The sequence below is a fragment of the Hippocampus bargibanti genome, linkage group LG02, assembly GCF_051943395.1.
Source record: "Hippocampus bargibanti isolate YZ-2025 linkage group LG02, ASM5194339v1, whole genome shotgun sequence".
Taxonomy (NCBI): Eukaryota; Metazoa; Chordata; class Actinopteri; order Syngnathiformes; family Syngnathidae; genus Hippocampus; species Hippocampus bargibanti.
The window spans coordinates 22,790,776-22,818,483 of record NC_142735.1 but is presented as its reverse complement, the minus strand read 5'-3'; the positions used below and the strand labels follow the sequence as shown (position 1 = coordinate 22,818,483).

Below are 27,708 nucleotides of genomic sequence, written 5' to 3'. Positions count from 1 at the left end.
ATAATGTGGTGTGTCTTATATTTGGAAACTTTTATGTTTATATATTATATTAGGAAAACTTTTTTCATTCGTCGAAGATGCGCTTTATACTCCGGTGCGCCTTATACACCGGAAAATATAGTACTTAGTGATCTTTTTTTAAAATCTTGTACTTGACAAATATGACAAGTATTTTTTTAAGCTAAAACTAAGACCAAATCTAATAAAAACTAAAGTAATATGGAGTATTTTTGCCTTCATAAAAAAAAGCTCTAGTCTAAAATTAAAAACTAACGGAATTTAAAAAAATGTCCAAATGAAATAAAAACTCTTTTTGTTTGTATTGTTAAAGATGATGATGATGATGATGATGATGACGATTATAATAATAATAATAATAATAATAATATTATTATTATTATTATTATTATTATTATTATTATTATTATTATTATTATTATTATTATTATCACAGCTTAAGCTGTTGTTAAAGTGTTATATAAATCAATATATATTATTATTATTATTATTATTATTATTATTATTATTATTATTATAAGCCTCGTAGCGAGCTAGCTTTCGGCATCTGAACCCAAAGTCGTCATTTTCACGGGTTGCCAATCTTGTGTGAAGGACACAAGAGTAAAACTGCTGAGTTTATGTTGGATGCTGGCGCGAATGAGGTCAGCGCGGTGAAATTTCCATGACTCCACTTAAACTTGACCCTCTCATACACAAAAACTCGCATGGAGAAGCCACCCCCACATTCCCACAAACACACACACTCCCACTTGAGACGCCTCTGCACTGATCTGCCTTGACTTGTTTTGGGATTGTCGCTTCCAAATACACGCGGGGCCTTACTGATGACGTTAAGTAGGACGTCTGCGCTTTGTAATTGACAATTATAAAGGATCCACTGAAGGGTCTCTCATCTGGCGGGCATGTATGTCTGACATTTATGCCATCGCAAAATGTGGGATTTTGTTGATCCCTGTAGTTAATGTTTTTTTTAATCCCACTTTTTTTTATGTATGTTTAAGTAGTTTGAATTCTGTATGGGGTGTTTTATCTCCCCTAGGAAGGTCTGTTTGCCAGAGGGATGAGCACCAGTTGTTTTAGTGGCTGCTACAAGAGTGGGTATTGACTTTCTCGCCACCATCTGGAGAGACTTCCTGCGCAGCAACATCAGCAGCAGCCTGAACAGCTGAAATCTTCCTTGTGCATTTCATGCATCCTGCCCCTCCCAACATGACACATGACGTAACACTATACTAATATAGTGTAGTGATGGCACCGTCTATCACATAGTTATGTAGACTAGAAAATTCCCGCAGAAATTTTGAATGAGGCGGCGTGGCTTAAAAAAAGAGTATTATGTTGTTGGTTTTGATACGTTTGCCCAGATTTCTTTATTTTCTTTTTATCTTTTTATTTTTATGGGTTCGGTGTCGTCTCACACCTTGGGTGGTGTCCGTCCCCCCATTTTACCTCGGGTCCTCTACCAGAGGCCAAGAAGCTTGAGGGTTCTGCGCAGTATCCGCGCTTTTCTGGACCGAGATATCCGGTGTTGTTCCCGGGATCTGTTGCAACCACCCGTCAAGTTTGGGGGTCACTGCACGGAGTGCTACGACCACCACAGGCACGACTGTCACCTTTACCATCCAGCCTCTCTGCAGCCCCTCTCTGAGTCCTTGGTATGTATCTAGTTTCTCGTGTTCCTTCTTTCTGATGTTTCCATCACTCGCGATCGCTACATCCACGACTATGCCTTTATCTATGATCACGATATTTGGTTGGTGTGCCATTACCAACTTGTCTGTCTCTATCTGGAAGTCCCACAGGATTTTTGCTCAGTCATTCTCTACCACCTAGGGAGGTGTTTCCCATTTTGACCTTGGGGTTTCCAGTCCATACTCCGCACAGATGTTTCGGAAGACTATGCCAGCCACCTGGTAATGGCGCTCCATGTAAAGTTTCCCCGCCAGCATCTTACACCCTGCAGTTATATGTTGGATTGTCTCAGGTACCTCTTTGCACAACCTACACTTTGGGTCTTGTCTGGTGTGGTATTGCCTCTACTGCTCTGGTGATCAGGGCCTGCCCTTGAGCAGCCAGGATGAGTGCCTCTGTGCTGTCCTTTAGGCCTTTAGGACTTCTTGAGATCAGCCACTTCAGTTATGGTTCGATGGTACATCCCGTGTCAGGGCTTTTCCTCCCATGATGGTCCCTCTTCCAGCACCTCATCCTCTGTTCCCCATTGTCTGAGACATTCTCTGAGTACATCATCCGTTGGAGCATTCTCTTTGATGTATTCATGGAGCTGGCATGGAGCTGGCCTCCTTCCTTTCGGCTTGCGTAAAGTCTCAGGGTGCAAGATTTGGGATGGAACCCACCATGCATGGTTAGGGGCTTTTGGGTCTTAACATCCATGGTCTGAATCTCTTCCTTTGTCCACCTTATTATTCCTGCAAGGTATCTGATCACTGGCTGATGTCGGGACCTGCAGTCTTGTGCAACCTTTCTGTCAACCAGCAGTTGATGTTTTGCACTTCTGGTATATCTACTAATACCATTCTGTGCTTAGCTCATGTATTGATTAATGTGTCCCCTTAACTGCCGCCATGATGCCAGACATGAGCTTCCATCTTGTGGAGAGATAGGTTATTGGCCGATAGTTGGATGGAAGTGCACCCTTTGAAGGATCCTTCATATATTATATTAGGTGTTCAATTACCTGACATGTTTCGGCGTATACTTCCGCCTTCGTCAGAGTGTCACGGATGTTGTTGTGACGCGCCTTTTTCAGCTGGTGTTACTATGAGGGCGTGACCTACCTGTCAGATCTGACAGGCAAGTCACGCCCCCCGCTGTCCGCTCGTCCCTCCAGGATACTGCTCCAGGTGGTAGAGAGTATGTAATCTCCCTCATCCCTGTTGATGGTCCTTGGTTCTCGCTTCCGGATTTCAATGGCCTCCGTGATCCAGCGCTGATGTTTGTTTTCTTCGGTGCGGATGACTCTGGCCTTCTCCCAGTCCACGATGTGATTTTATCTTTTGCAGTGGTCTGTGATGGCTGATTCATGGTGTTCCTGTTGTGCTTGTTGTTTATTGCTCTTGTTTGTATTGTTGCTGTCTCCTTCTCACACTCCTTCTTGTGCTCTTTTTTTGTATTAAAACTCATTCCTGTCTCCCCGATGTATGATTTATTGTATGATTTGCATGGGATTTCATATATTGAGTTGCATTTATTTTCCGGGTGTATTTTGTCCTTTGGGTGTACCAAGATCTGTCGAAGAGTTGTGTATGATTTCACCGGTGTGTTTATGTTGTGTTTCCTCATTGCTCTTCGATGACTTAAAAGTGATCGTTCGTTGCTGGTTCATCGCTCTTCAGGGTGTTAGAAGTCGGATGGTGAAATCAGCAGGAAGCCAGGTGTTGAACAGAATAAATTATTTTAATCTTGCAAACAGCAGGGACATTGTGAGGTCGGTTGAGGAGAGAGAGGATGAGAGAGATAGACGTGCTGGGAGAGCATTTATATAAAACGGACAGGATGTGACGTAATAGAATGTGACATCATGTAAAGGCAGGCAGGATATGATGTCCAGGAAAAACAAAACGATGCAAAAAGATGTTTAAAGATGTTCGTATAGCGAATTACCCCAACACTCTTTGTATGCGTTCTGTGTTCCCTCTCATGTATGGCAATGTTACCATTCCTCTGTGCTCTTGTTTGTTTGTTTTTCTTTCTCCCCTGTCTTGTGTTGTTTTTGTTTTTGACCTGCTCTGCACCTAATATACACTCTCAAGTGTAACGATTGGAAGCTTTCGTTCTCAACGCTCATTGATAGGAAGAACCTGCCAGTTGAATAAAAGCTGTTTTTCCGAAAGTACGTCAGTGGTGCTGCCAAGAAAGCTATTGAAGGGCATTTTCTGGCAGGTACAGAATCTGCTTACCGTGCCGCCTGGAGAACATTGGACGACAGATATGGCAATCTTTTCTTAATTAGCAAAGCATACAGGGACAAGGTCCATGCATGGCATAAAATTGGCCCAAAGGATAATCAAGACCTATGTGAATTTGTAGACTTTCACATCAGTGTTGAATCAGCCATGCCTTATGTACAAGGACTGCAAGTTCTCAATGACTGCTTGGAGAACCAAAGAATAGCAGCCAAACTGCCTGATTGGTCCAGCTCATGCTGGAATCGTGCAGTTGTAACAATGAGGATGAAACTAATGCGTTTCCTGATTTCAAGGCCTTTGTGTCATTCCTCAGAAAACAGGCTCATATTGACTGCCACCCTGTAACAGCGTGGCAAGCTATGAACCCAAAAGATGAGAAAACAAAGGCAAGCCAGCAACTCAACTTGAAGGAATATAGAAAATGAAACATTGATGCCAAAACATTCACTACAAGTTCCAGTAAAAAGACATACAGCCAATGTCTGTTCTGCAAGAACACCTAATATACACTGTCTGGAAGAAAATAATCTGTTTTAAATTAGATATCAAGTAGACATGATGAACTTAATACAACTATGATCAGGATTTGTTGAGGACTGGTTCATTTGTGCTTCTTGGCGCTCATGGAGTACTGTGAGTTTCATTAGCCAGTAGGTATGGATCATATGGTATGGCGCCGTTCAGTTTTTCATATCTGAGACTCTTTCTTGTATGTCTGCCACTGTTGTGGTAACTGGGTTCTGTTCGGGGAGGTTGCTGGAGTCACCAGCCATTGAGCACCACCGTTACGTGCAATGTCTTTCTCCCATATGCCTATCCAGTATTTTTCAGTTTCCAGCCTTGGAGGGTCTGCTCTGCTGTTAGAACCCTGACACTGAGCGTACACAGGTTGTGTTGCGAACAGTCTGTATCTTCGTCTGGCCCTTCTCTTTCGAGTGTCTCTTTAGGCGACTGGACAAGGCCTTGAGGCTTTGTTTGGCAGTTTCGAGTGCTTCAGCTATGGTCATCTGGATTTACCTCTTGGGTCTTGGCCTTTTATTCACACCTCTCTAAGCCTCCGTCAATTGACTCACATCTTTCCAAGCCGCCTTGATCTTAGCTTCCAACCGTCTTTTCCATGTTGGGCAACGTATCACATGGCTCCCATGGTTCTTCTTATAGCCAAGCATCTCTCGGATCACTGATGCTGAAGCGAATATCAGCTCATTGATTTCTGTGATCGTTACAGTAGGAATCGCCTTCAGTGCTGCATTCACAGTTTCCATGAGACTTTCAGATGGTACTTCACATAGCCATTGTAATCGTTTTCTAGGTTGCCCAGCTTTTATTTTTAGCATATACATATTTATACATATCACATCTCATGGGCGAGATGCTATATATATATATATATATATATATATATATATATATATATATATATATATACACAACATTTTTTTCACCAATGAAGTGTTTGGTGAATGTTCATTTTAACTGGTTGGGTTCAGTACCTCCAACAAGGTTAAGAACCGCTGCACTACACATTTTATTTTATTTATTTTACTCTTTCATAGCTGCTCAAACGTTGAATAATTGAATGTTGTTTTTACTGTGTTCTTCAGTGTCAGTGGCGATATGGCGGAAAGTCTGTGTTGTGTGACAACACCTTTTTAAAAAAGCCGTGACTCACGTGCTAAAATTATCTCGGCCATGCGTTGCCTTTAGCATGAAACTCACCCGATAATAAGCACATGTGCCCCCTAGTGGCTGATTCCATTCACCTCAGGCGTCTTGCATGAAATACAAATCACACGAAATGTCTTGCCGCATCAAACAATGAGACGAAATGAGTCGGACTCTCGTGTAAATAACATTGACATATTCATCGCATATACGCATGGTAGGCACGTGCATACAAAGAACTGATTGGACAAGTAATGTCATGTGATTATTTGCAACCAAAGATGATGGCCAAGTGAGTCATAACTAGTTCACACGTTGAGTCGGGTGTGTTTTTACCTGCATAGCAGAAGCTCCATCGAACCCCTGAAACCGATACACCAAACCACCTCGGACTTGATCGAACCCAAGTTAAGAATCACTGTGTTAAGATCACCGTTTTGTGAGGGCGATGTTATATTATTAGTTTTGTATTCTCTTGGGACCTATTTGATGTTTTGGAAGTTGTGTTAAGGAGTAGGAAGAGTCAAATAAACCTTTGGACTATCCGAGGCACACGTGAATTTGTGTCAAACAGGTGAAAGAACAGTTGAGTGGGGGAATCAATCAAGCTTGTCATCTTGACCTACTTGAATGCAGCGGAACACTGGAAAGTAGCCTTGGGCATATATTTTTTTAATTTTCTGTGGAGAAATGTGGCATTTATGATCAAATGTAAACCAATGGCTACAACTGATACCTCAAATCTTTGTAAAGGTCTAAAGAATAAGAAGCGAACATTGTTGTGCAATATTTGTTCAAGTCTATATAAGGAGAAAATAAATGTCTTGTAAATTTTCTCACACAACAGAGAAGAGTTCTCATTCACAACGATGCCAGTATTTAACTCATTCGCTGCCATTCCCGAATTTATTCTGGAATTGAAATGTGTAACGTTGAACGCCATTCCCAAATTTGTTCGGATTTTGGTTTTTCTTGTAGGAGGTGTCAATAAAGCGACCTCTGACTTCTGGCAAAATGTATTTATTTCCAGGAAGGGACCGCATTTTCTCCATGTTAGCACTTTGTGACAGCTTCAGCTGTTGTTAAAGCGCTATATAAATCGCAATGTTGTATTTTGTACAGCCGCCCGCGTTTCGAGCTCAGCTAACTCAATACCCATATAATGTTTTCAGGAGATGAGGCTTCAAAATATTAAAAAATGAAAGTCGTTGGTCTCTCTGTTTGCACTCACGGCCCACAACGAAGCACTAAGTAGCCAGATAGCCGATATCAACTAGCGATAGCGGACTAGCAAAAGAAAATGTTCATTTTAGGCTTGTCAATATTAATCAGAATCAGAATCAGAATCATCTTTATTGCCAAGTATGTAGAACACACAAGGAATTTGTTTCCGGTAGAACACGCTGCACTAGTATCGTCGTCAAAAAAACTGCTAAGTGGCACTATACAGTTCCATTTATCTGGCTGGTAAACTATATGTCATCTTCTTCTTTTCATTTTGGCTTTTCCTTTCAGGGGTCGCCACAGCGAATCAGTGTCCTCCATCTAACCCGTTTTTTTGCATCCTCTTCTCTCACAACAGCTACCTTCATGTCCTTTTTGACAACATCCATAGACCTCCTCTTTGGTCTTCCTCTCGGTCTCCTGCCTGGCAGTTTAAGGCTCAGCTTCCTTCTCCAGATATAGTCACTCTCTCTCCTCTGGACATGTCCAAACCATCTCAGTCTGGCCTCTCTGACTTTCTCTCCAAAGCCTCTAATATGAGTTGTCCCTCTGATATACTCATTCCTGATCCGATCCAACCTGGTCACTCCCAAAGAAAACCTCAACATCTTCCGCTCTGCTACCTCCAGCTCTGCTTCCTGTCTTTTCTTTAGTGGCACTGTCTCCAGTCCAAACATCATGGCTGGTCTCACCGCTGTTTTACACACTTTTCCTTTCATCCTAGCTGAAACCCTTCTATCACACATCACACCTGACATTTTTCTCCAGTCGTTCCAGCCTGCCTGGACACGCTTCTTCACCTCTCTCGCTTCTTCACCTCTCATGCTTCTTCCACACTCCCCACTGCTCTGGACAGTAGACCCCAAGTATTTGAAATCCTCCACTTTCTTTATCTCTTCTCCCTGTAGCATCACTCTCATTCATGCATATATTCCGTCTTGCTGCGACTGATGAACTGGTAAACTATATGTCACCATTGGCGCCAAATTGAATGAAGGTGCTCACGTTGTAATGTTGTTAGATGAGGGGTGAATTGTGCCAACATTCGAGCGTGCATACCCCGGCTTAGTAATTACCATCAAGAAAACAGAAACAGTAAAAAAAACTTCTATGCTAGATCTGCAAAATGAGTCCGATATGTTTTCCATAGTTCACAGTTATTGCATGTTTTCAGAAATTATTTTTAAAGATGCTTCATGGTGTTAGGTCATAAATCTCAGAATTCACTTCACATTGAAAAATGTTATGCTGAAATTCTTAATGATGCAGCTTCACGAATCTGTTTGACAATCATAATTCAACTCACAAGGTTGTTACGTACAAAAACATTGAATCATTTCTCTCGAATCTCATCGAGGCCCAAAACTCATTGAATTCAATCAATGTAGCTAAGACGGCCCATCGGTTACAGGTCACGAAAGTGATGTCGGCCAATGTTTGTCTCCGCGATTGAAGTGTTCCCCCCTGGTTGTACCTTAATTAAGCCATCCCTGTAATCGTACGCAGGCCACCTGTATGATTGGCTGCCGGGAGAAAATTGGCTGGTGGGAATTGTCCTCTAAGCCTCTTGTTAAATTCGCCGGCAGAAAATGGAAAGGCTATTTTCTGTTGTCTTGTCGCACGTTGTAACGGGAAACTGACTCTCAAGCTGTATCCGCTTTTGAAATAAAACACCAGCAAAAGTTCTCATTGAAAAGGATCCCGAAACACCTGACTCATACTGCCCTACTTTTGAGTTTTAATTAAGTTATGTTTTTATTATCTGCCACAGTAGTCCACAGGGGGGTATACAAAAATGTAAAGAGCCACTATAGATTTGAGTTGTTGTTTAATGGTGAGGGGGGGAAAGTTTGAATATCTGCTGGTTTTGGTGCGCGCTCATTTCATTTTGAAGGAAGTAGCTGGAAGAGGTGGTGGGCAGGATCCAAGGGATCCAGTGTTTCACAATGGATTTAATGTTGATTTCCCACTTCATGTTCTGAGAGACTGTGATTACCAGGAAAGAAATTGCACTAAACCATTTTTTTCATACTCAAAATTTGAGGTACAAGTCATTTGAGGCTATACATGCTGCTCTGTCTATTTCCGTCATCAGGAGTCTCAAAATATTGAACAAAACTTGTTCTACTGTTCAGCAACTTTTCATAGGTGTGTCACGTTACCATTAATTGATAACAGCTAGAGCTAAACTTGATACTTGTATTTTGGGTGGGTCATTACGGTTGGAGAGTTAAACTTTTCATCGTGGCATTATTTGCACTTGGAGTAGCATGTTATTATTCACGTGTTACAAGTACAGCTCGCTATATTTTGGTGGTCTTATTTCAAATGTAACAATATGCCATTTGAATAATTCACTTAACTTCAAGATATTCAATACTACATGTTTTCAGACAGATAACATGCCACATACTTCTGTATTTTGTTTTCCTATTTTTTTCTTTCCTTTCCTCTTCCTTTCATAACTTTGCTGCAGTGAAATGTACATTTCTCCACTGTGAGACTAATAAAGGCAAATCCAATCCAATCCAATACTCACGCTTGATTACTCACCAATATCATGTACCGATCTCTACCACTTTTGATGTACAAAATATAATTTAACACAATGACAAAAACATTGTGGACTAAGATATATCCTTGTGACACAGATGGTGATTTGCACTACCACAGTATAGCACCAACGACTGAAATTTGGTATTGGCTACTTGGTATTGGTACTCACCAATCCTGAGTATGCATAAATAAATGAATATCACTTCATCAAAATCGAACAAAGTGATGCGATTGTTGAATTGTCGAATAGGCTGCTTTTATAAACTTCTGAATTTTGATTAGGATTCAAATCATAGATGGATGAATACAATGTTAGATGGCAGGCCTCCCTTCAGCTGGGTTGTGAATGTTATTTTCTTGGCGAATCTCAGCCACTGAATAGTTAATGGTGCCATTACCGCTTGTTTGATTTGAATGTTTAAAAAAAAAGGAGCGCCTTTGGCTCTGTTGGAAAACTTTGTGTTGATGTGAGGGTAAACATCTACTTGGTCTGTTTGGCACTAGCACGTCCCATCTGACTATTGATTGGCTAATGCATAACAAATCACCATTTATGTGTCGCTGACGTGCAAGGTCAGCAACACCTTGAAATGTGTGAAGAGACAATAATATAACTGTATGTTTTTTTAATCTAAATAGCAAGCTCTTGAACACTTAAACATCTCCAAATAATATTTTTTTTTTTATATTTATGTATGTCATCCCCCATGTCCAATGAACAGAAGCATAAAATAATTCTGAGCAGAACATTTTATATGACAAATTTTCTCTTAATTTATTTTTTGTACATTTTAAATGTACCAATTTTAACTTTTCAATGCACATTACTCATGCAATCTTTTGTAATACATATCTTGTTTTCATTGGTTTGTTTTTGTTCGTTTTACCAGAGCGGTACCTTTAAGACCTCGCCCTTTGAACCCCGCCCACTCCAGGAAGTATTTCCCACACCCGACAGGTGAATGCAAGGGACAAACACTGAGAACAAAATGATGTCGTCATGCATATTCTGTCATGCCAATGGAGGAAACAATCGTGCAAGCCTAGCTAAGGGCGCGCCAAACGGGAAGAGGAAGATGAAGTGAGCGAAACAATTAAATTGGGATACGTTTTTCACACTTTGCTGCGGTGTCAGCGCTGGGGTTGGCAGGCGCCCATTTTGATGTGCTTTTGCTTTTCTGTTTTTTCTGCACCACCTAGGTAGGAGTCAATGAGGATCATGGTTGACTAAGGTAATTTTTGTATTATTAGCACATGTGATGGGTGATTAGACTTTCAAATAAAATATAAAAAGTACGAGGAGGTTTTTTTTCCTCTTCCAGCATTAATTTGACCACACATGTTAAGCTGCAATGCTCGGCGGATCAACGTGCTGATTTTCCTCCGTCTTAGGTCAAATATTTCAAATAAGTGGATGAAGTGCTTTGTGGAAAAATAATTACTTTGAAAAGTCACGAATTATAACACTTCTCGGGTTTTCCAAGACTGCTCTGTTTGATGGGAACAACAAAATACTTTTTTGTTAACTCATATTAAACAAGTCTAAAGTTGTCAAAGTATCTAATAAACTATTCCCTAACCACATTTGTTCTGTCAGCTCTGTTGTAGGACTTTTTTTGTCCAAATCTCTCTGATCTTCGAAATATCTTTGAAGACGCACTTTGCCAAGTTGCCATGGAAAATGTGCAGAAAACGTTCCCCCTTAGATTCCCTTCAAGAATTTAGTGTATGCTATCTAAATGCAAATGATCTAATTGATATTTCTGAGCATGACTAACTCCCAGGGTAGTGGGACTTAAACTTTGGCTGTCATTAAGATGGAAAACCTGCAAGTGACCTTTTTGGATTCCCCCCAAATCACCCCCAACCCCCACACACGGACTTTTTACCCCTCCCCCCTCCTTTTTTTAAGTCGTTTTAGTCACTTGTATGACTATTGCTGCAAACAGCATACTTTTGAAATACACATTAGCTTTGTCAATGCGGAATTATACTTAATTTCATAGAATTTTGTTTGGATTTGTTTTGACATACTGAACTCTTTTTTTCCCAACAAGTAGATTATTTTTGCAAATATGATGTATTCCTCCCACTTAATATGATTTTGAAAAAAAACAATTGAGTCCCTTAAACTGCATTTGTAATCAAGCAAGTTCAATTAAATAATCAACGAAAGAATAGTCAAGTAAAATAATATAATAATACATTTCATTTATAAGCACCTTTCAAAACTCTCAAGGACACTTTACAGTCACAATATATTTTTCTGTGGGTAAGCAGCGGCAGCCACACGAGCTAGCCTTCACTCAACCCGGAAGTAACCTAAAGTAGAGTAACAATAAAATAAAATTATCTATCTATCTATCTATCTATCTATCTATCTATCTATCTATCTATCTATCTATCTATCTATCTATCTATCTATCTATATATATATATATATATATATATATATATATATATATATATATATATATATATATATATATATATGTTTTTTTTTTTTTTTAAACGACAACCGACGTCCCCGGACAAGTTGTGTCCATAATTTGTAAAATGGCTTCAAATGACTTCTACTGAGCGTATTTTACAAAGATTCCACGGCATATAGCTATATTTTACGTTTTAAGACTCGCGCTGAATATTCCGGAAGTTTTGTTTTTGAGTTGGTGACTAGTCCGTACGTTACGTCACTGAAGGAACGCCCCTGACCGAAAAAAGGACACATTGTAGCAGTCCTTCCATCACGTCAATGCATATGGCTCTACTTGGCTGGTCTGAAAACTTCGTGTAGCACCAAAAAAGAGGCAGAAGAGGGCGACAAAGCTCCATGTAAGCAATTAATCAGCCTGTGGAAACTGGCTGATTAATTCCTTACAGGAGCTTTGTCGCCATTTTCTGCCTCTTTTTGTGCTACATTTCCTGCCCCCAGATACCTCAAAATGGCATGGAATACATTCTTTCATCGATTGCAAACATGTATGCTTTCCTCTTCAGAACTATTTGAATCATATTCATAATTGGACGAGTTTGTGACGTCACGAACTGGGGGCGGGACCTTCTGAAACTGGCCACTTCCGGAAGAGGGGGAGGGGGAGAGGGAGAGGTAGGGAGGGGGAGAGCGAGACAGAGAGAGAGCGTGAGAGAGAGCGAGACAGAGAGAGAGCACGAGAGAGACGAGAGGGAGGGGTTATTCCGGGTGTATATATTGGCTGGCAGGACGATGTTCCTTTTAAAGACAATCTCCTCCGTGGATCATTCAGTGATGTCGCCTGCTTGTGTGATCTACCTGTAAAAGCGCGATACAGGCACAAGCCAGGGGTTTCTCCTTTTTTTACTTTTTTTTTTTTACTTCGTTCCTTTTTTATTTATTCTGTTTCACTCCAGTCCCTCTCAATTCCCTCTTTACCCTTTCCCTTGACCAAACCCTTCTCCTTTCGTTCCAGCAAAGAAGCCATTTGTGTTTTATGATTTAATAAATATTTTATTTCGCATCTTCATTTTATGTCATTTGTCTTTTATGTTTGAACTTTAAAAAAATACATATACCGAGCACCATTGGCTACTTATTTGGACGTCCGTAACTTTCATAGATAAAAACGGTAAGATGATGTTTGCACGTTGTCTTGTGGTTGTCTTTGAATGGCGGACCATTTCTGGTTGCATGTGAACGACGCGTGATGCGTCCAAGACCCGAAGGGACTGAACACTTGCAAGGCTTAGGTGTGTGTAATTTTTGAGTGGACGAATGGGTTCTGAAACGTTTCTTTACGACAGGGGACGTTTTTTTTGTGGAGAGGGGGCAAATAGAGGACGTACCCATGCAATTTGGTGTTATATAGTCAGAATTGTCTTTGTGGATTTTATTCACGTGTCAATGTCAACTACCAGTCTCTCTGCACCCTTCAAACGCATTTGGGAATTCAGCTCCAATAATACCAGCGAGTTGTTGAATACCTAATTTGTCTTGTTTATTAAATTAAGTCGTTTAAGAAAATGTGGTCATTGTTTTAGGAACCATTTGTCCCGTTGGATTGATTTATCGCTTACACCTGCGGCCACTCAAGTCATTGTGCCATTTCCGGGGTCGACGCTTCACCCTCTCCGATTGGCCGATGACCCGATTAGTTTACTTAGACCGCCCGTGAGCACGCCACCGCCCCCCTATTCGCTCTCACGAAGACCGCAAAGTTCCACGAGAACTGACTTAACACGCCACATCGCTTCCACACTAAACGGTAAGATGGCATTGGTTGCTTGTGTTGAATTGGTTACCCCCCCACACACACACACCCTTCACCAGAGTTGGTGACGCTTCATTCAAGCGCAATTTTGAACGATGCCATTTTGCTAGCTTGTCAGAAGCCTCTTGGTTCTTCCCCAAACGGGGAACAGGCTATGTTAGTGTACCCCATCTGTAGCGAAAAGCCCACAGTGTTCGTGTGCGACGTGCACATATTTCGAAATACAGTAACATTTCGGAATATTAAGTATTAACTTGTCGGATCCGCGCACTTCCATAAACATTCCTAGAGCGCAATTACTGTCGCCTGCTGGTTCCAGTCATGTGTTTGTCAAAAAAATGAAATAAAACACCGTACGAAAAACCATGTGGCTGTTTTAACACAATTTGTTCCATTAAACGGTGGCTCGTGCCCGCTTATAAAATGCTGAATGAGTTTAAAAGTCGCCTTTTTCGTGTTTGCCTTGCGTTTTTTGGCCCATGCTTGTTTGCGGTGCACAGGTGTTGCGCATTCGTCAATTAAGGGCTTTGCTTGGCGGCCTTGAACCAATCCCTTTTTTTGTTTTTGTCACAAAAAGTAGTTACCGTGTTTTAATTGTCCCTGGTGTTTCTCCGGAATCGTTGACTTTAAGCAGTATGAGGTATTTTTTTAAGTAAAACGTGTTTCGGTTTTGTGTGTTTGTAATTGAGGATATTACTCGAAGGCAACCACGTGACCACCTTGAATGCCAGTCAATGGAGCTAAAATGATTTGGCCACGTGTGTAGGTGTGCGCGCGTGCGTGCGTTACAGAACTGTCGGCCTTGTGTGTAACGGTGCAGTTGTGATGGAAATGGAACAATGTGTACTTGATTCATTCAGGGTGGCAGGATCTGCCATTCAATTGAAATTGCCTTTTTATTTATTTTGTTTGCAAAGCTAGGTAGTGGATAACTGTACCTATCCCGTGACACAAATAGCAGCAATTTTGACACATTTATGCTGGTATTAATGATATAAAACAACTAAGCGCTGAGATGGGAATTACAGAAAATGTAACTTTTTTTCCAGGAATTTAAACGGCTGATTTGGGTGTTGGTATTTAGTGTTAATGAACATATTTGTATTGTGAAAGCAACATTTTGTACAGTAGAGTGCTGATTTTTTTTAAGTGGGTTGTGGAAATCATAGGTTGATGCACATGTGTCAATTACAATCACATTTAAACAATGAACGAATTGGTTGTCAACACAGTATACAGGTACATATTAATGTAACTGTATACTGTGTTCACAATGTGCCTCACAATGTGCATACTGTACAATCTAACAAAGGGTTTTGTAAGCATTTAAAAGCATATTTAATGGTATGAAGAGCATGTTAGTGATTTCAAAGATTTCAAGCAAGATAGCCACAGTATCGGAAACTGAACTCGCAATGTTGGCGCATTGCTTCCTAATCATCAGTATGCTAACAGCCACATGATGCCCAATTTCCCTCAATGTGAAGTTCAAAATGAATTGAATATCATTTGAATATCATTTCCAAGTCTTCTTTTAACATTGCTCAAAAAATAGTCGCCTGTAGTCAGTATTTGGTGACTTCAAAATTATACTTAGCATGTTTGCTAACTTCGAAGCTAATAGCTGATTTAGCAAATGTCATGTCATTTAACTCTCTGTCATCTTTTGTCAGACTGAATATTGACGAAAACACAAAATCATGTTGGGCAGGGTCTGGTTGGTGATGGACTTCAACAAATCAACAAAGCCTCCCCAGCACGCAAAAACAAATTAAAATAAACTAGTTATATTGCTGCAAGAGTAAAGTTGTCATACCACACGACCAAAGTCATGATGTTTCCGCGGTTGTCGCATGTGCCTACACCGCAGGGAAATTCTGAACCATCACTTGTAGGTCTTTTCTCTCTCTCTCTCACTCTCTCCCCCCCCATTTTTTTTCCAAGGACAAACATGTCGTGCGGCAGCTCGGCACGCACACTTGGTCAATCATGTCCTCGGCAGCGGCGGATTCGTGCCTCCCCTCATTTCAAGTGCTGGGTCGCATCAGAGCACGCCGAGCTTACAGTTTGCCTCGAGGTCGTGCTTTAACGACTTCGCCACTTAGTCACAAAAGCGCCGTTATGGAGCTCAAATGTTTACAAACATGAGCGGGACTATTAGCAGTGAAGCTACATGAGGGGGATAATACACACACAAGGGGATAGACGAGAAAAAAAATCCTTGTAAAATGACACCTTTTCCGTAAATTCCACCGCCATTTTTAGCATTTCATCCATCTAATTGCTTGCGCTCGTCAATGTAACGCCTCATCGTCCAACGTCTGCCTGTTTGGACACACGCTGTCGCTGCCTGGCGGTGTTGCTTCTCGCCAAGATTCTCCCATCCAAGTGTTCATCTAATGAAATATTTGTGGCTGCAAGTGGGACTGTGGCCAATGTTTGTGCTTTTTGCATTCAAAATAAAAGGTGGAGTATACACTAGAGATTGAAGCGAATCATCATCTCGGGACAATATGTTCTCTTGTTGTCTGCGACTTTTGCTAGCAACCAAGCCAACAATACTCTCATTTCATAAAAAGCTCTGTTATTGATAGTCATTATATAATAATAATCATAATACATTTGATTTATAAGCGCCTTTGAAAACTCTCAAGGTCACTTCACAGTCACAGGATCAGTTTTCTTGTTGGTGAGCAGCGGCAGCCACACGTGCGTAATGTACAACAGTAGTCAAAATAAATAGGACATGATTGATTCATTGGACGATATTATCCTTTTTTCCCCCAAAACTATTCCACATGGGCCCGTGTGATGCCAGGAAAGTCGATGACATTGGTACGTTTTCGTTGAAGAGCTTTTATCATTCCGAATGATGTACCATTTGTCCACTAGATGCTGTTGTGACTCCACCCAAGCCAATAACTAAGCAACTTCCCTGAGACACTGACCATTGTGCAATGTCTGATCAGGAAATGGCTTTGACAGCAAAATCTGTTTTCAATAAATTGGTTGCGTCGTGCTTTTATTGCATGTTTTTGTTCTTGTTACAATTTTCCCCCATATTTCATAAAAGATTGCTGTTGTATGCCTTCATGTAAAAAAGTTATTTGTTTGCCAAATTTTCGATTTGCCCGCAAAAAAAAAAATCAATTGCCCAAATAATAGACAATGTAATAAAATGCGGTTCCACTTTTTTGTTCTCAATGCGTTACATTTTTTTTGAAAATATAATTTTTAACTTGATTATTGGCAGAAACAGCTGACCGATTCTTCCTATATATTTGTTTGTTTGATTATTTATCAATTTATTTATCCTGTTATCAATTTCAATGTATCCATACATCTGCTTATTTATTTATTTATTTTATTTAGTTTTGCGAATGGTTTCGCTCTATTATTCCAATATGGCCAAATTGTCCCCTTAACTCATTCGCTGCCTGTCATTCCTGAATTCAGTCGGGAATTGAAAAGCATGACGTGGAGCGCAATTTCCAAATTTGTTCGAGTATTGGTTATTCTTGTAGGGGGTGCCGATAAAGCACTGGTCAGAACTCACGCAATGTTTTTCCCTTCCACAAGGACGCAGCATTTGCCTTTTGTCCATGTTAGCGCTTTGCTACAGCTTCAGCTGTTGTTAAAGCGCTATATAAATCAATAGGTATGTATTGTATTGTATTTTGTACAGCCACCCCCATTTCAAGCTCATATAACTCCAGACCCATATAAATTAGGAATTCACTCCTTTTTTTCTGATGAAAGAAGAGAGTATATGGTTTCTTACGCTGCATTGAATGTATATGTAGTCCTAAAATTCAATATTTTGGGGGACGTGCAATTTGAGTGAAAATGACAAAAACCCTGGCACTGGAGTGGATACATTTTCAAACATCGTCTGGCAGTGGATGAGTTAAATAGGAACTAGGCAAGTTTTTCACTGTTACAATCTCCCCATAATCTTGCAAAATAGGACTGTTTTGGTCTAAAGTCAATCTGATCCTCTCAAAATGCCTTCAATCTCACAACCTTGCTTTTGCACATCTCATTCCCGGAAAAAAATAACATTGCAATTTTTGGGGTGTAGAACTGTCACACAAAAGATAATAAACTTTGAACGTGATTGCTCACCCGTGGCAATATGCTGCATGGAAACAGTTGTAATGGAAATCAGCATGCTAATTGTAAACCTTAAAAGTGTGACATCAACTAACACCACGTGACAAATAATACAAACGGAGCATTCAACAAAACTCACAGACTTTATTCTTTTTCCTCCATGGAAGTCAGAAATCTTACTACAGCTTGCTAGGGGAACCTTCGCCGCCTATTCTTCTTGCCGTATGTCTTCCGATTGAGCTCCGTGTTGCCCGGCGGGTTGGTACGACACACTCTTGAACAAACGTGCGAGTGTGAGAACATGGTGTCACGTGGCTTGCTGCGGTGACGGCGTGTAAGCAGACAGCTGTGGTCAAACAGATGGTTTGAGGAGGCGATTGTGCAGACGTGTGCGGCCCCGCTTGTCAGTTTCTTTGGCTAATGAATGTAGCAAAAAGTCAGCATTTGAATGTAGCCTTCACTCCTCATCCCGTTTTAATGTCTCGCCAAAGTGTCGCCTTTCACAAAAATGAACATGCGGAAGAAGTGCATTGTATGAATGTCAATCATATTCAGGGAGATAGATCTTCTGTCAGGTCATGCTGATTATGTTTAACTCATTCACTGCCAGATGATGTGCAAAAATGTGTCCACACTCATGCCAGGGTTTTAGTCATTGTCCCTGGAATTCCAGGGCCCACAGAATATTGAGTTTTAGGAGTACATAAACATTCAATGCAACTTAAACAACCCAAAAATCTCTTATTTCATCAGAAAGAGTTAATTCCTGAAGTTATATGGGTCTTGACTTGCCTGAACTTGAAATGGGGGTGGCTGTACAAAATACAATGCAATAAATACATCATGATTTACGTCGCACTTTCACAACAGCTGAAGCTGTAACAAAGCGTTAACATGGACAAAAGGCAAATGTCGCCCCCTCGTGAAAGGGAAAAACATTGCCAGAGATCTGGCCAGCGCTTTATCGACACCCCCCGCAAGTAAAACTAAACCCGAACACATTTCAGAATGACGCTGCACGGCATTAATTCCCGAATGAATTAGGGAATGGCAGTGAAAGACTTAAAAAAAAATAAACTTAAATAGAAAAAAGAAATCGGAACGAGGCAGTTGAAACGCTGCTGCCTGCACAATGTTGTCGCTGCTATGCTGTGATCTAACACGATTCTGTATCCATGTTTCAGACGGCATCTCGACACTAACATGGCGGTTAGACTGTGCGATGTGGCCTCTCTGCTTAGAAGTGGCTCATGGGCATCCGAGCCTTGGACTGGGGTGTGTGTTCGCCACTTTTTGTGTTCTTTCGGCTTGACCCGTCACGACGTGCGCGAAGAACGTTGGCGGAAGCTGTTGTCTTCCCCCTGACTTTGATCCTTGGTCCCAATTTAGCAGGTCATTGCTGCCATGGAAACGCAGCTGTCCAACGGGCCCACATGCAACAACACCAGCAACGGGCCTCCGAGCATCTCCAACAACTGTTCCTCACCGGTGGAGTTGGGTAGCTTGGAGGACAGCAAGACCAACCTGATCGTCAACTATCTGCCTCAGAACATGGCCCAGGACGAACTCAAGAGCTTGTTCGGCAGCATCGGAGAGATCGAGTCCTGCAAACTCGTCAGAGATAAAATAACAGGTAACTTCCTTTATCTGGGAGTTGGAGCTCCTCAATGCACTCCTACCTTTACATGTAAGCTTTGGCTGAAACATTGGTAACATTCTCAACAGGAGTTTTGATTGCTGGGAATTTCTGAGGATGGCCACTTGCTTGCCTTTCTGTGCCTCTTCCAGTGGCTCTGTTGCAACATGCCGATGACTCTACAAGCTCACTACTGTGAGGCTTCAAGTGGAGTGTTGACAGGGATATCGAATGCAATGAAGCTATAGACTGGAAGCGTCACAGATCGGGCATACAGAGAAAAAAAAATCTGAGTTTTGCTGTTGAACCATTTGAATAGTAATATCCAAAAAGTACTGGAATATTGTACAATTGAACATTAAAGCTGCGAGTAGGTCACCCGTGAAAGCACAAGTGCAATGTAAGTCCATCCTGGGGCAAAAAGCGACTTTGTGGTCAGTTGCCATTTGGTCGTCTTGGCAAAATCTGTCAAACAACCGTACAAATGTCCGATGTGGTTTTTGCAGGGCAGAGCCTCGGCTATGGATTTGTCAACTACGTGGAACCCAAGGATGCGGAAAAAGCCATCAACACCTTGAATGGCCTGAGACTTCAAACCAAGACGATCAAGGTATGATGTCGACAAAACCTTGTGAGCGTTGGCGCGTGGCGGCATAATGAGGTTGGAGAAAAGCCCGGGCCACTGGGAAAGGATGCTTATTGTTACTCTGGGCACACAAGTGGAGTGCAACTGTTTCTATGGTTTCGTGTGCTGTACCAAGCGCCAGCGTGCATTTACAGGGAGGTGGCGCTCATTAGCATTCATCAGGCGGCGGCCCTGCCATCGTTTTTTTTTCTGTGTGCTGCGTGCCGAGGTAGGAATAAGGAGGAGAGTGAGGTTGAGCAAAAGCAGCGATGACAAAGCTGCCAATGTACGATTGTGAGGGGGTGGGGGGGCTCTCTCTCAAGTCATCTTGACCCCCTACATTTCGTCTTCGAAACCATGAGGAAGGCGCTTTGAAGGCATTTGAATGGTCGAATATCAATTCAAGTACACATTTCGTTTGAAAAAAAAAAAAGCAAACTGATGTACAATTGCAGATGGGCGGACGTATGCAGTCGTCCATGTACGAGTTGTTCTCTCGAATGAAATGAAAACATTATGAGACATCTTGCATCAGAAGATGATAGCGGCTGACTTTTTCAGACCTGCGGAGGGAGATGAGATCGATAGATAGGATCTTTTTTTATTTGAAAGTGTCGGATGCTAATCGATCCCACAGGATCCAATACAATACAATACATATTGATTTATACAGCACAACAGCTAAAGCTGTAACAAAGCGCTTAGCATGGACAACTATCATTTACAGGAAATAAAGAAGTCACAAAGATAGTATAAAGCACTAGTGAATAAAACTAAGATCAAGTCGGAATGAAGGAAATTGGCATTGATCTCAATCACTGTCAACCAATCCTTTTGTCAAAATATTTCTATGATATGTCAATCAAGCATGGCATTGTGATTAGGATTGTTTCAGGACTATGAATGAAACGGAAAAGTCAACCAATTTTTAATCCATTGTAGGATTGGCCATTTTGTTCTGTACTGCTGGAGACCGAAATGAAGGTCACGGTGGCCACAGATGCAGTTTCAAAGTTTTTGATATTTCCAAACATCCTAGCTTTTACCCTTTTGCAAGATGTCTTCGAATATGTTCCACCCTTTTTTCCTGCCTATTCCAGATATGACAAGGATTTAAGCATGTCTCAAAAATAATTTGCGTGAACGATGTGTTGTATGTTTTTATTGGCCTTTTTGTTGATTTATGAAAAGCCTTGTTTTTTTTTTTTTTGGTTTTTTTTTGCAAAAAGTGAAACGTCCCAGTGCTTATGTAAAAAGGCTGTCTGTGCCCGTAGGTGTCCTATGCGCGTCCGAGCTCCGCCTCCATCCGAGATGCAAATTTGTACGTTAGCGGCTTGCCAAAGACCATGACTCAAACGGAACTGGAGCAGCTCTTCTCGCAATATGGCCGCATCATCACCTCACGTATTCTCGTGGATCAGGTCACCGGTGAGTCCGATGCTCTTTTCATTATTCTACAGTCTGCGGTTTTCCCGCGATGCTTTGTGCCTGACGCAGGTGCTCAGTAGTGGTCATCCATGTTGTGAACTCCTCCATCCATGTTGTGAACTTTCTGACATATGGCATACATTATGTCTGGAAGCTAACTAGCGTTAGCACGCACGGGTTCAATTGTGTTGGATATGACATAATGTCCGTTTTTTTGTTATGATAGATATTGTTGCCATCCATTATCGATTACAGATGCGCTTTTCAATTCTGAAAAAAAAAACCAATTAAAAAGGGGGGGGGCAGTTATTTTTTTTATAGCATGATGCATTTTGCTAATATTAATTTGAATTCACTTCCTTTCTACCTTCACAAAAAAATAATGCTGCACCGTAATTCTTCCATTGAGCTGGTGCTTGCTGTCAATGGGTACTTGTCACCAAACAATTCAGAAATGTACCACTGGTTTTACTTATGGCAGGCAGAAAAAAATAAGGTGGATTTGCAAATAAGTTCACTGTGCACTCTCATCATATTGGGTTTTCTCAAAACCTTTTTTCCAGTTTTATCATTTTGTCCTCCCGGAGAGTCAGAACAAAATGACACAGCCGGGGCCTTGCAAAAATGCATCAGAGGTGTATCAGTGCGAGATACCAAAATGCAATTTTCCACCCGAGGTGTTCATAAATATGCATGGAGTGGGTAGAATATGAAATGGGTGTCAAGTAGTGAGACTTGGGTGCGCTTGTGCCGCCGGAGCGAGACCTGTTCGGCGGAGACAAATGAAATGGATTTCATCCGTTTATTTCTCGGTTGTCGTGTGAAGGCGCGACACTCAAATAAACTGAATCTTTCATCACGTCGTTTGACAAAATCCTTTGACCCGCATTGTATTGCATACGCTTATGAACGTGAATGAATGAAAGAAATATACAATCATGACAGGAGAGTCACTTAGATGTCGCCGTTTCTGATCCAATGAGAGTAAATAACGGCGCAGAGAGTTACTTCGTAGTCTTAGCATCAAGTCGCTCCCGCCAATATAAACGACTCCTTTCGTACCGGTGCTTGAGGAGCAATTTGTTGTTTGCGCAGGTCTTTCCAGAGGCGTGGGCTTCATCCGCTTTGACCGGCGGGTGGAGGCCGAGGAGGCCATCAAGGGCCTCCACTGTCAGAAGCCGCCCGGTGCCGCCGAGCCCATCACGGTCAAGTTTGCCAACAACCCGAGCCAGAAAACCAACCAGGCGCTGCTGTCCCAGCTGTACCACTCGCCCAATCGAAGGTACCCAGGACCGCTCTCACAGCAGGCACAACGCTTCAGGTAAAATGGGCACAGACAAACACATTCAAATGATGATGATAATGCTTGTCCTTAGATAATTTCCTCCACTCGTCACTGGGTGACGCATGCACAAAAAAAAATCCGGTTTGAGTTTCAATGCCGACTTAGACAGCTAATGTGGAGTGTGAAATTTTTTTAACTGCTGCTAAACGGTTGTGCCTTTTTGGGTGGGATTCGTAGATGCCGATAAAGTCACATTTCCTGTGCTCATACGAAGAGATTTTCCCCATTCATTTATTTTATTTCTTGTATTTGATTTTTTTTATTTTTTTTACTGTCAGTCCTCAAATGAACCAAATCCAGCAGACATTTGAACAGCTTCTTCCCCCAAGCCATTAACTCTCTAAATAGTAACCCAAATAGAACTGTGGAGTGCCTCAATTTTTTTTCTGCTGATACGAGTGCAGCGTGTTGTACGACAGACAAATTCCTTGTGTGTTCTACATACATTTCAGACAGTGACGTGCGGTGAGGTTCATGGCTGGTGAGGCACTGACGTCATCAATGACGTCACCGCTCGTCTCTACTTAGTATTTGAACGGTAAATGTGAAAATTCAGCGATTTTGAAAAAAAAAATCCTAAAACGGTGAAGTTAAATGGACAAGAACTTTAAAGTACAAATCACTAAATACATCTAACTGTTTTATTTATTTATTTATTTATTTTCATTTGATATTTCCATGACAGCTTTCCATGATGACAGGTGAGGCACTGCCTCACCTGCCTCCACTGACTGCACGTCACTGATTTCAGAACTATTTGCGTAAAACTCAAAGTTGGTTTTGCGTTGAGTCTGCATTCGAGCACTGTTTCAAACCGATTAAAAAAAGAAACTGAATCTGTTGCTGGTGTAGACAGCATTGTGTCAGTTTGAAAAGCTGCACAAGATTAACGCTTTGAGGTTATTTGGTTTTAAAATGCCACATAAAATTCCAATTTTTTTTGTCAATTTCGATTTGGTTGGCTTTCCAGATATTATAGACTCCATTGCTACCTTAGCATTCACATTTGTCAGTTGCGCATCTTCCCACCTACCCCTAACCATCCACCACCCAGTGCAGGGATTTGCATGAATTGGGATTTGCATGAAATGCATGAAGTTTTGATTTTTCATTCAAAAAATCTATTGAAGAAAAGGAACCTCCTTCTCATCTGTTCCCGAGTAAATAAAGGCATCTACCATTTGCAAGGGTGTTTGCAAGTGGAGGGTGTTTATGTGACGACTTATCAAGGAGTTGAATGATGTGACGTTAAGGCGCTTGTTTGTTTGTTTTTGTTTTTTTTAGGCTGGACAACCTGCTGAATATGGCCTATGGTGTCAAAAGGTTTGTGGACTTTTATTCAAAAGTTCACTTTGGCATCTTATTTTGAATGACTTGAGTTGCCATGGAACTAGTTCCAAAATGGCTAAACAGAGAGCTTTTATTGCCCCCACCCAAATTCAGTTTGTGTTCCAAACATCTTAGCAGTGATGCACAAAATCCGAGCATAACACCAACAACTTAAAAGTCCAACTTTAAAAACACATTCATATCATTTACGCACAGGTCACTCTTAGTGCCAACGCAATAAGAGTCAAACTGTTTTATGCAAAAGTGCAATCCGAAGCCCAGCGCGAAATGTCGTGTTAAACGGCGTTTTGCCGTGTGCTGTCGAGCGGCGATAGCGATGAAATAAATTCAGGAATATTCCTCCAGGCGCTGTGAAGAAATGAGCGAAATGTCTCGTGGCTTTTGTACACGAAGCGTCGCATCACGACGCGTGAGTGTGGAGGGGAGACTTTGCACTTTTCTGGACTGCGATTGCAGAGCGTCGCGGGGATGACTTGTACACCGACTTAACTCGCTCACCTTTTGACGTTTTTTTTTCCTAAAATGGACGACCACGTCCACTTTTCAAGTCGCTTGCAGCAGACGTCTTTCAGGATGCGCCGGCAGCCGAGCGCACTGACAGTAGACCTGACAGTAGACCCCCCCCCCCCCCCTTAGTCCCCACTGCCACCTTTCCAGCACGTCTTTGTGGGACAAACACTTGCCTTGATGTCAGGGCCCGTACCTGTCACTGTGAATGTTGCGCGCAAGGCAAACTGGAGCAACTCATCTGGCATGACATCGCCTGGGAATTCCGCCACCTTTTTTTGACCGTGTTTGAATTTCGTCTTCTTCAAAGTGGTGAAACCGCTCCTAGAAACAAAATAAATCAATAATTTTTAAAATAATGATAAATCAACGTTTGAATTTCCCCCAAAAAATAATAGAAAATAAATCATTGAATCCACACAATCATTTTTAAAAATTGAAAAAAAAAACATCACTTTCACGCATAAAGCCTGCGAAGAATCATCCGCCGGCTTATCCGCCCGCATACTGACCGGTGGCGGTCCAGGGCAATGACGTTGAGGGTCAGAGTGGAGACGTGGACGGCGAGGCCCTGGGCGAAGGGCACCAGGAAGCAAAGGGTGCTGCCAAACTGCCACTCACCCTGAAGCGTGTATCGGTGAATCGATACTCTGACTTGGATAGGAAGATGCTGTTTCTGTTTCTCTTGCTCTCTCTCTCTCTTTCTCTCTCACTTTCTCTGTCCCTCTCACTAGCATGATATTTAGCCTGTTAGCGAGCTTTCTCACTCAGTCTGTTAGTCTGTCTATCTGTCTCTCTGTCTCTTTCTCTTTTCTCTCTCTAGCATGATATTGAGCCAGCTAGTTAGCTAGCCCTCTCTCTCTCTCTCTCTCTCTCTCTCTCTCTCTCTCTCTCTCTCTCTCTCTCTCTCTCTCTCTCTCTCTCTCTCTCTCTCTCTCTCTCTCTCTCTCTCTCTCTCTCTCTCTCTCTCTCTCTCTATCAAGATATTTAGCAAGCAAGGCTGAACATTTTTCAGACCTCCACCCCCAACCTCAATATTGAAGAAATGAAGCTGCTTGTTCTTTTTGTGTTTAAATCAGTCTTTGCAATTTGCGAATTGTCTTCTAATTTGTTATAATGTCGCCTTCTGACAGCAGGTTCTCAGCCATGGCCATCGATGGTGTGACCAGCCTGGCCGGCATTAACATCCCGGGTCATAGTAGCGGCTGGTGCATCTTTGTGTACAACTTGGCCCCCGACGCCGACGAAAGCATCCTGTGGCAAATGTTTGGACCGTTCGGCGCCGTCACCAACGTCAAGGTCATTCGCGACTTCAACACAAACAAGTGCAAAGGCTTCGGCTTCGTCACCATGACTAATTACGACGAGGCGGCCGTGGCCATAGGCAGCCTGAATGGCTACCGCCTCGGCGACCGCGTGCTGCAAGTGTCGTTCAAGACCAACAAAACCCACAAAGCGTAACTGTCGCGCACACGCATACGCGCGGGTCACAACACCTTCCTTTCCCTTTTAACGCTTGCATGTTTTGCTCTCGCGTCGTCGCGTCTTGTGTTTGCGTTCTTGTTTCATTTGTTCGCTACTGCTGATTTTTGCAGATATATTTTTCCTTTTTTTTCCGCGCTCGTCAAACTTTTCAGTTCTCCGTTCTGTCTTTGCTTACTAGCTAACGGATGAAAAGACAAAAAAGACATTCTTAAAGCAAGTACCTTGCCAAAGAGCTCCGAATCTCTTTGATGTGGGTTTAAAAAGCGTCTATTTTTATAAAAAGAGAAATTTGGAGAAACTTTTTACAGGACCTGGAAGATAAATGATTACAAAAAAATATTTTGTCTTTAAAGAAATATCTTCATATGATACCTTGTGATGCTTTTGAACTTCACAAGAATTTACGGCATAAACTCTCGTTTTTGCCATCTTTCTGGCTCAGCCTTTCCCCATCGATTTGCGACAGTGTCTTGATTGCCAAGCGCACTGGGATCAGGTCTTCCCAGCCGGTGTAGTTGAGGACCTGCCAGGTCCATCCTCACGCCCCTGATCCATTTTTTTACAAATTGACAAAAGGAAAAAAAGCATCATCATAAGTGTGTAAATAAGATTTTTTTTTTCTTTATGGCTATTTGACCAAATTGTGCTTTAAGTTGGATGCATCACATTTTTTGGGGTGACCAAAGTGGAAATCCTTCCTTAGTTTATCAGAAGAGGCATTTATGATGCATTTAATTTGTCGTCAGTTCTGTTAAATAGTCTTATTAAAAAAAAAGAAATTTAAAATGTTCTCTTTTGTTTTCCATGTGCCCATTCTTTTTGTGGTAAAATTCTCTGAAGGGAAACACACTTGAACTCTTTCTTGTTAGCTTTTTGTTGATTCCTACTTGCATATCTATAAATAATCTATTGCGTGATGCATATATGAACATTGTTGTCAATAATTGGGTATTAGGAGTTGATGACAAATAGAGAACAGTGTGCTCTATATGCATTATGAATACCTTTGAAACTCGTTTAGCTTTTCCTCTCATTTGTGTTTGTGCCTGTCGACTTTCTTCGGACCATGAGGATGATTTGTTTCAGTTGTGAAGTTGGACTTGATTTGAGTTCAGTTGTCTTGTTTGGTTGAAATCAAATAAGTTTGTCTTCAAAGAGGATGTACATGTTTTGTTTTAATACTTTGGAATTGAGTTCTCCCACCCCCGCTCCCGATTGAGTACATCAATAAAATATGTTTTGAAGGGCAAATACTCCTTGTCACTTTTTTTCCACTCAAATTTGAAACAATGTTTTAATTTAAACATGCAGTGTGAGATTTGACCTAAACATTGTAAAATGTGTAATTGTTATTTCACGGTCATGTTATTACTTTACGCGGTATTTATGCACATGACATTCACAACACTATTTGGGGGCCGTTTTAGACCTCGTGTGTATTGCTGGTCTTGCGGACTCGGTGGAATGAGGCTGCGTTGAAGTCAGGGAAATTACATTTGTAACAATTGTAAAGGCCCTGTGTAGCTTGTTAAAAAACCAATAAGGAGGCTTTTTTAAAATAAATACACCTGTAACCCTAAGGT

General features: G+C 41.5%; 1 protein-coding gene and 2 pseudogenes across 7 annotated transcripts; 1 reads left to right on the top strand and 2 right to left on the bottom strand.

The window, feature by feature from the left end:
- Positions 1-1,480: 1,480 nt before the first annotated feature.
- LOC148902066 (uncharacterized) lies at positions 1,481-2,176 on the bottom strand (annotated as a pseudogene).
- A 402-nt stretch (positions 2,177-2,578) lies between these two features.
- Positions 2,579-5,290, bottom strand: LOC148902065 (uncharacterized; annotated as a pseudogene).
- Positions 5,291-10,334: 5,044 nt separating this feature from the next.
- Positions 10,335-27,400, top strand: elavl2 (ELAV like RNA binding protein 2). 7 transcript variants are annotated; one of them, XM_088990271.1, is made up of 9 exons: positions 10,335-10,473; positions 10,593-10,624; positions 18,934-19,024; positions 19,139-19,382; positions 19,892-19,995; positions 21,285-21,438; positions 22,534-22,759; positions 24,068-24,106; positions 25,777-27,400. In XM_088990271.1, exons 3-9 carry the CDS (start codon positions 18,953-18,955, stop codon positions 26,099-26,101), a joined length of 1,164 nt encoding a protein of 387 aa, XP_088846397.1. In that variant the 5' UTR covers positions 10,335-10,473; positions 10,593-10,624; positions 18,934-18,952; the 3' UTR covers positions 26,102-27,400. The 7 variants fall into 7 exon arrangements, with proteins under 7 accessions (XP_088846397.1, XP_088846394.1, XP_088846391.1 ...); XM_088990268.1 differs by having other exon boundaries at positions 19,142-19,382; positions 25,774-27,398; XM_088990265.1 differs by having other exon boundaries at positions 25,774-27,397.
- The last annotated feature ends 308 nt before the right edge of the window (positions 27,401-27,708 follow it).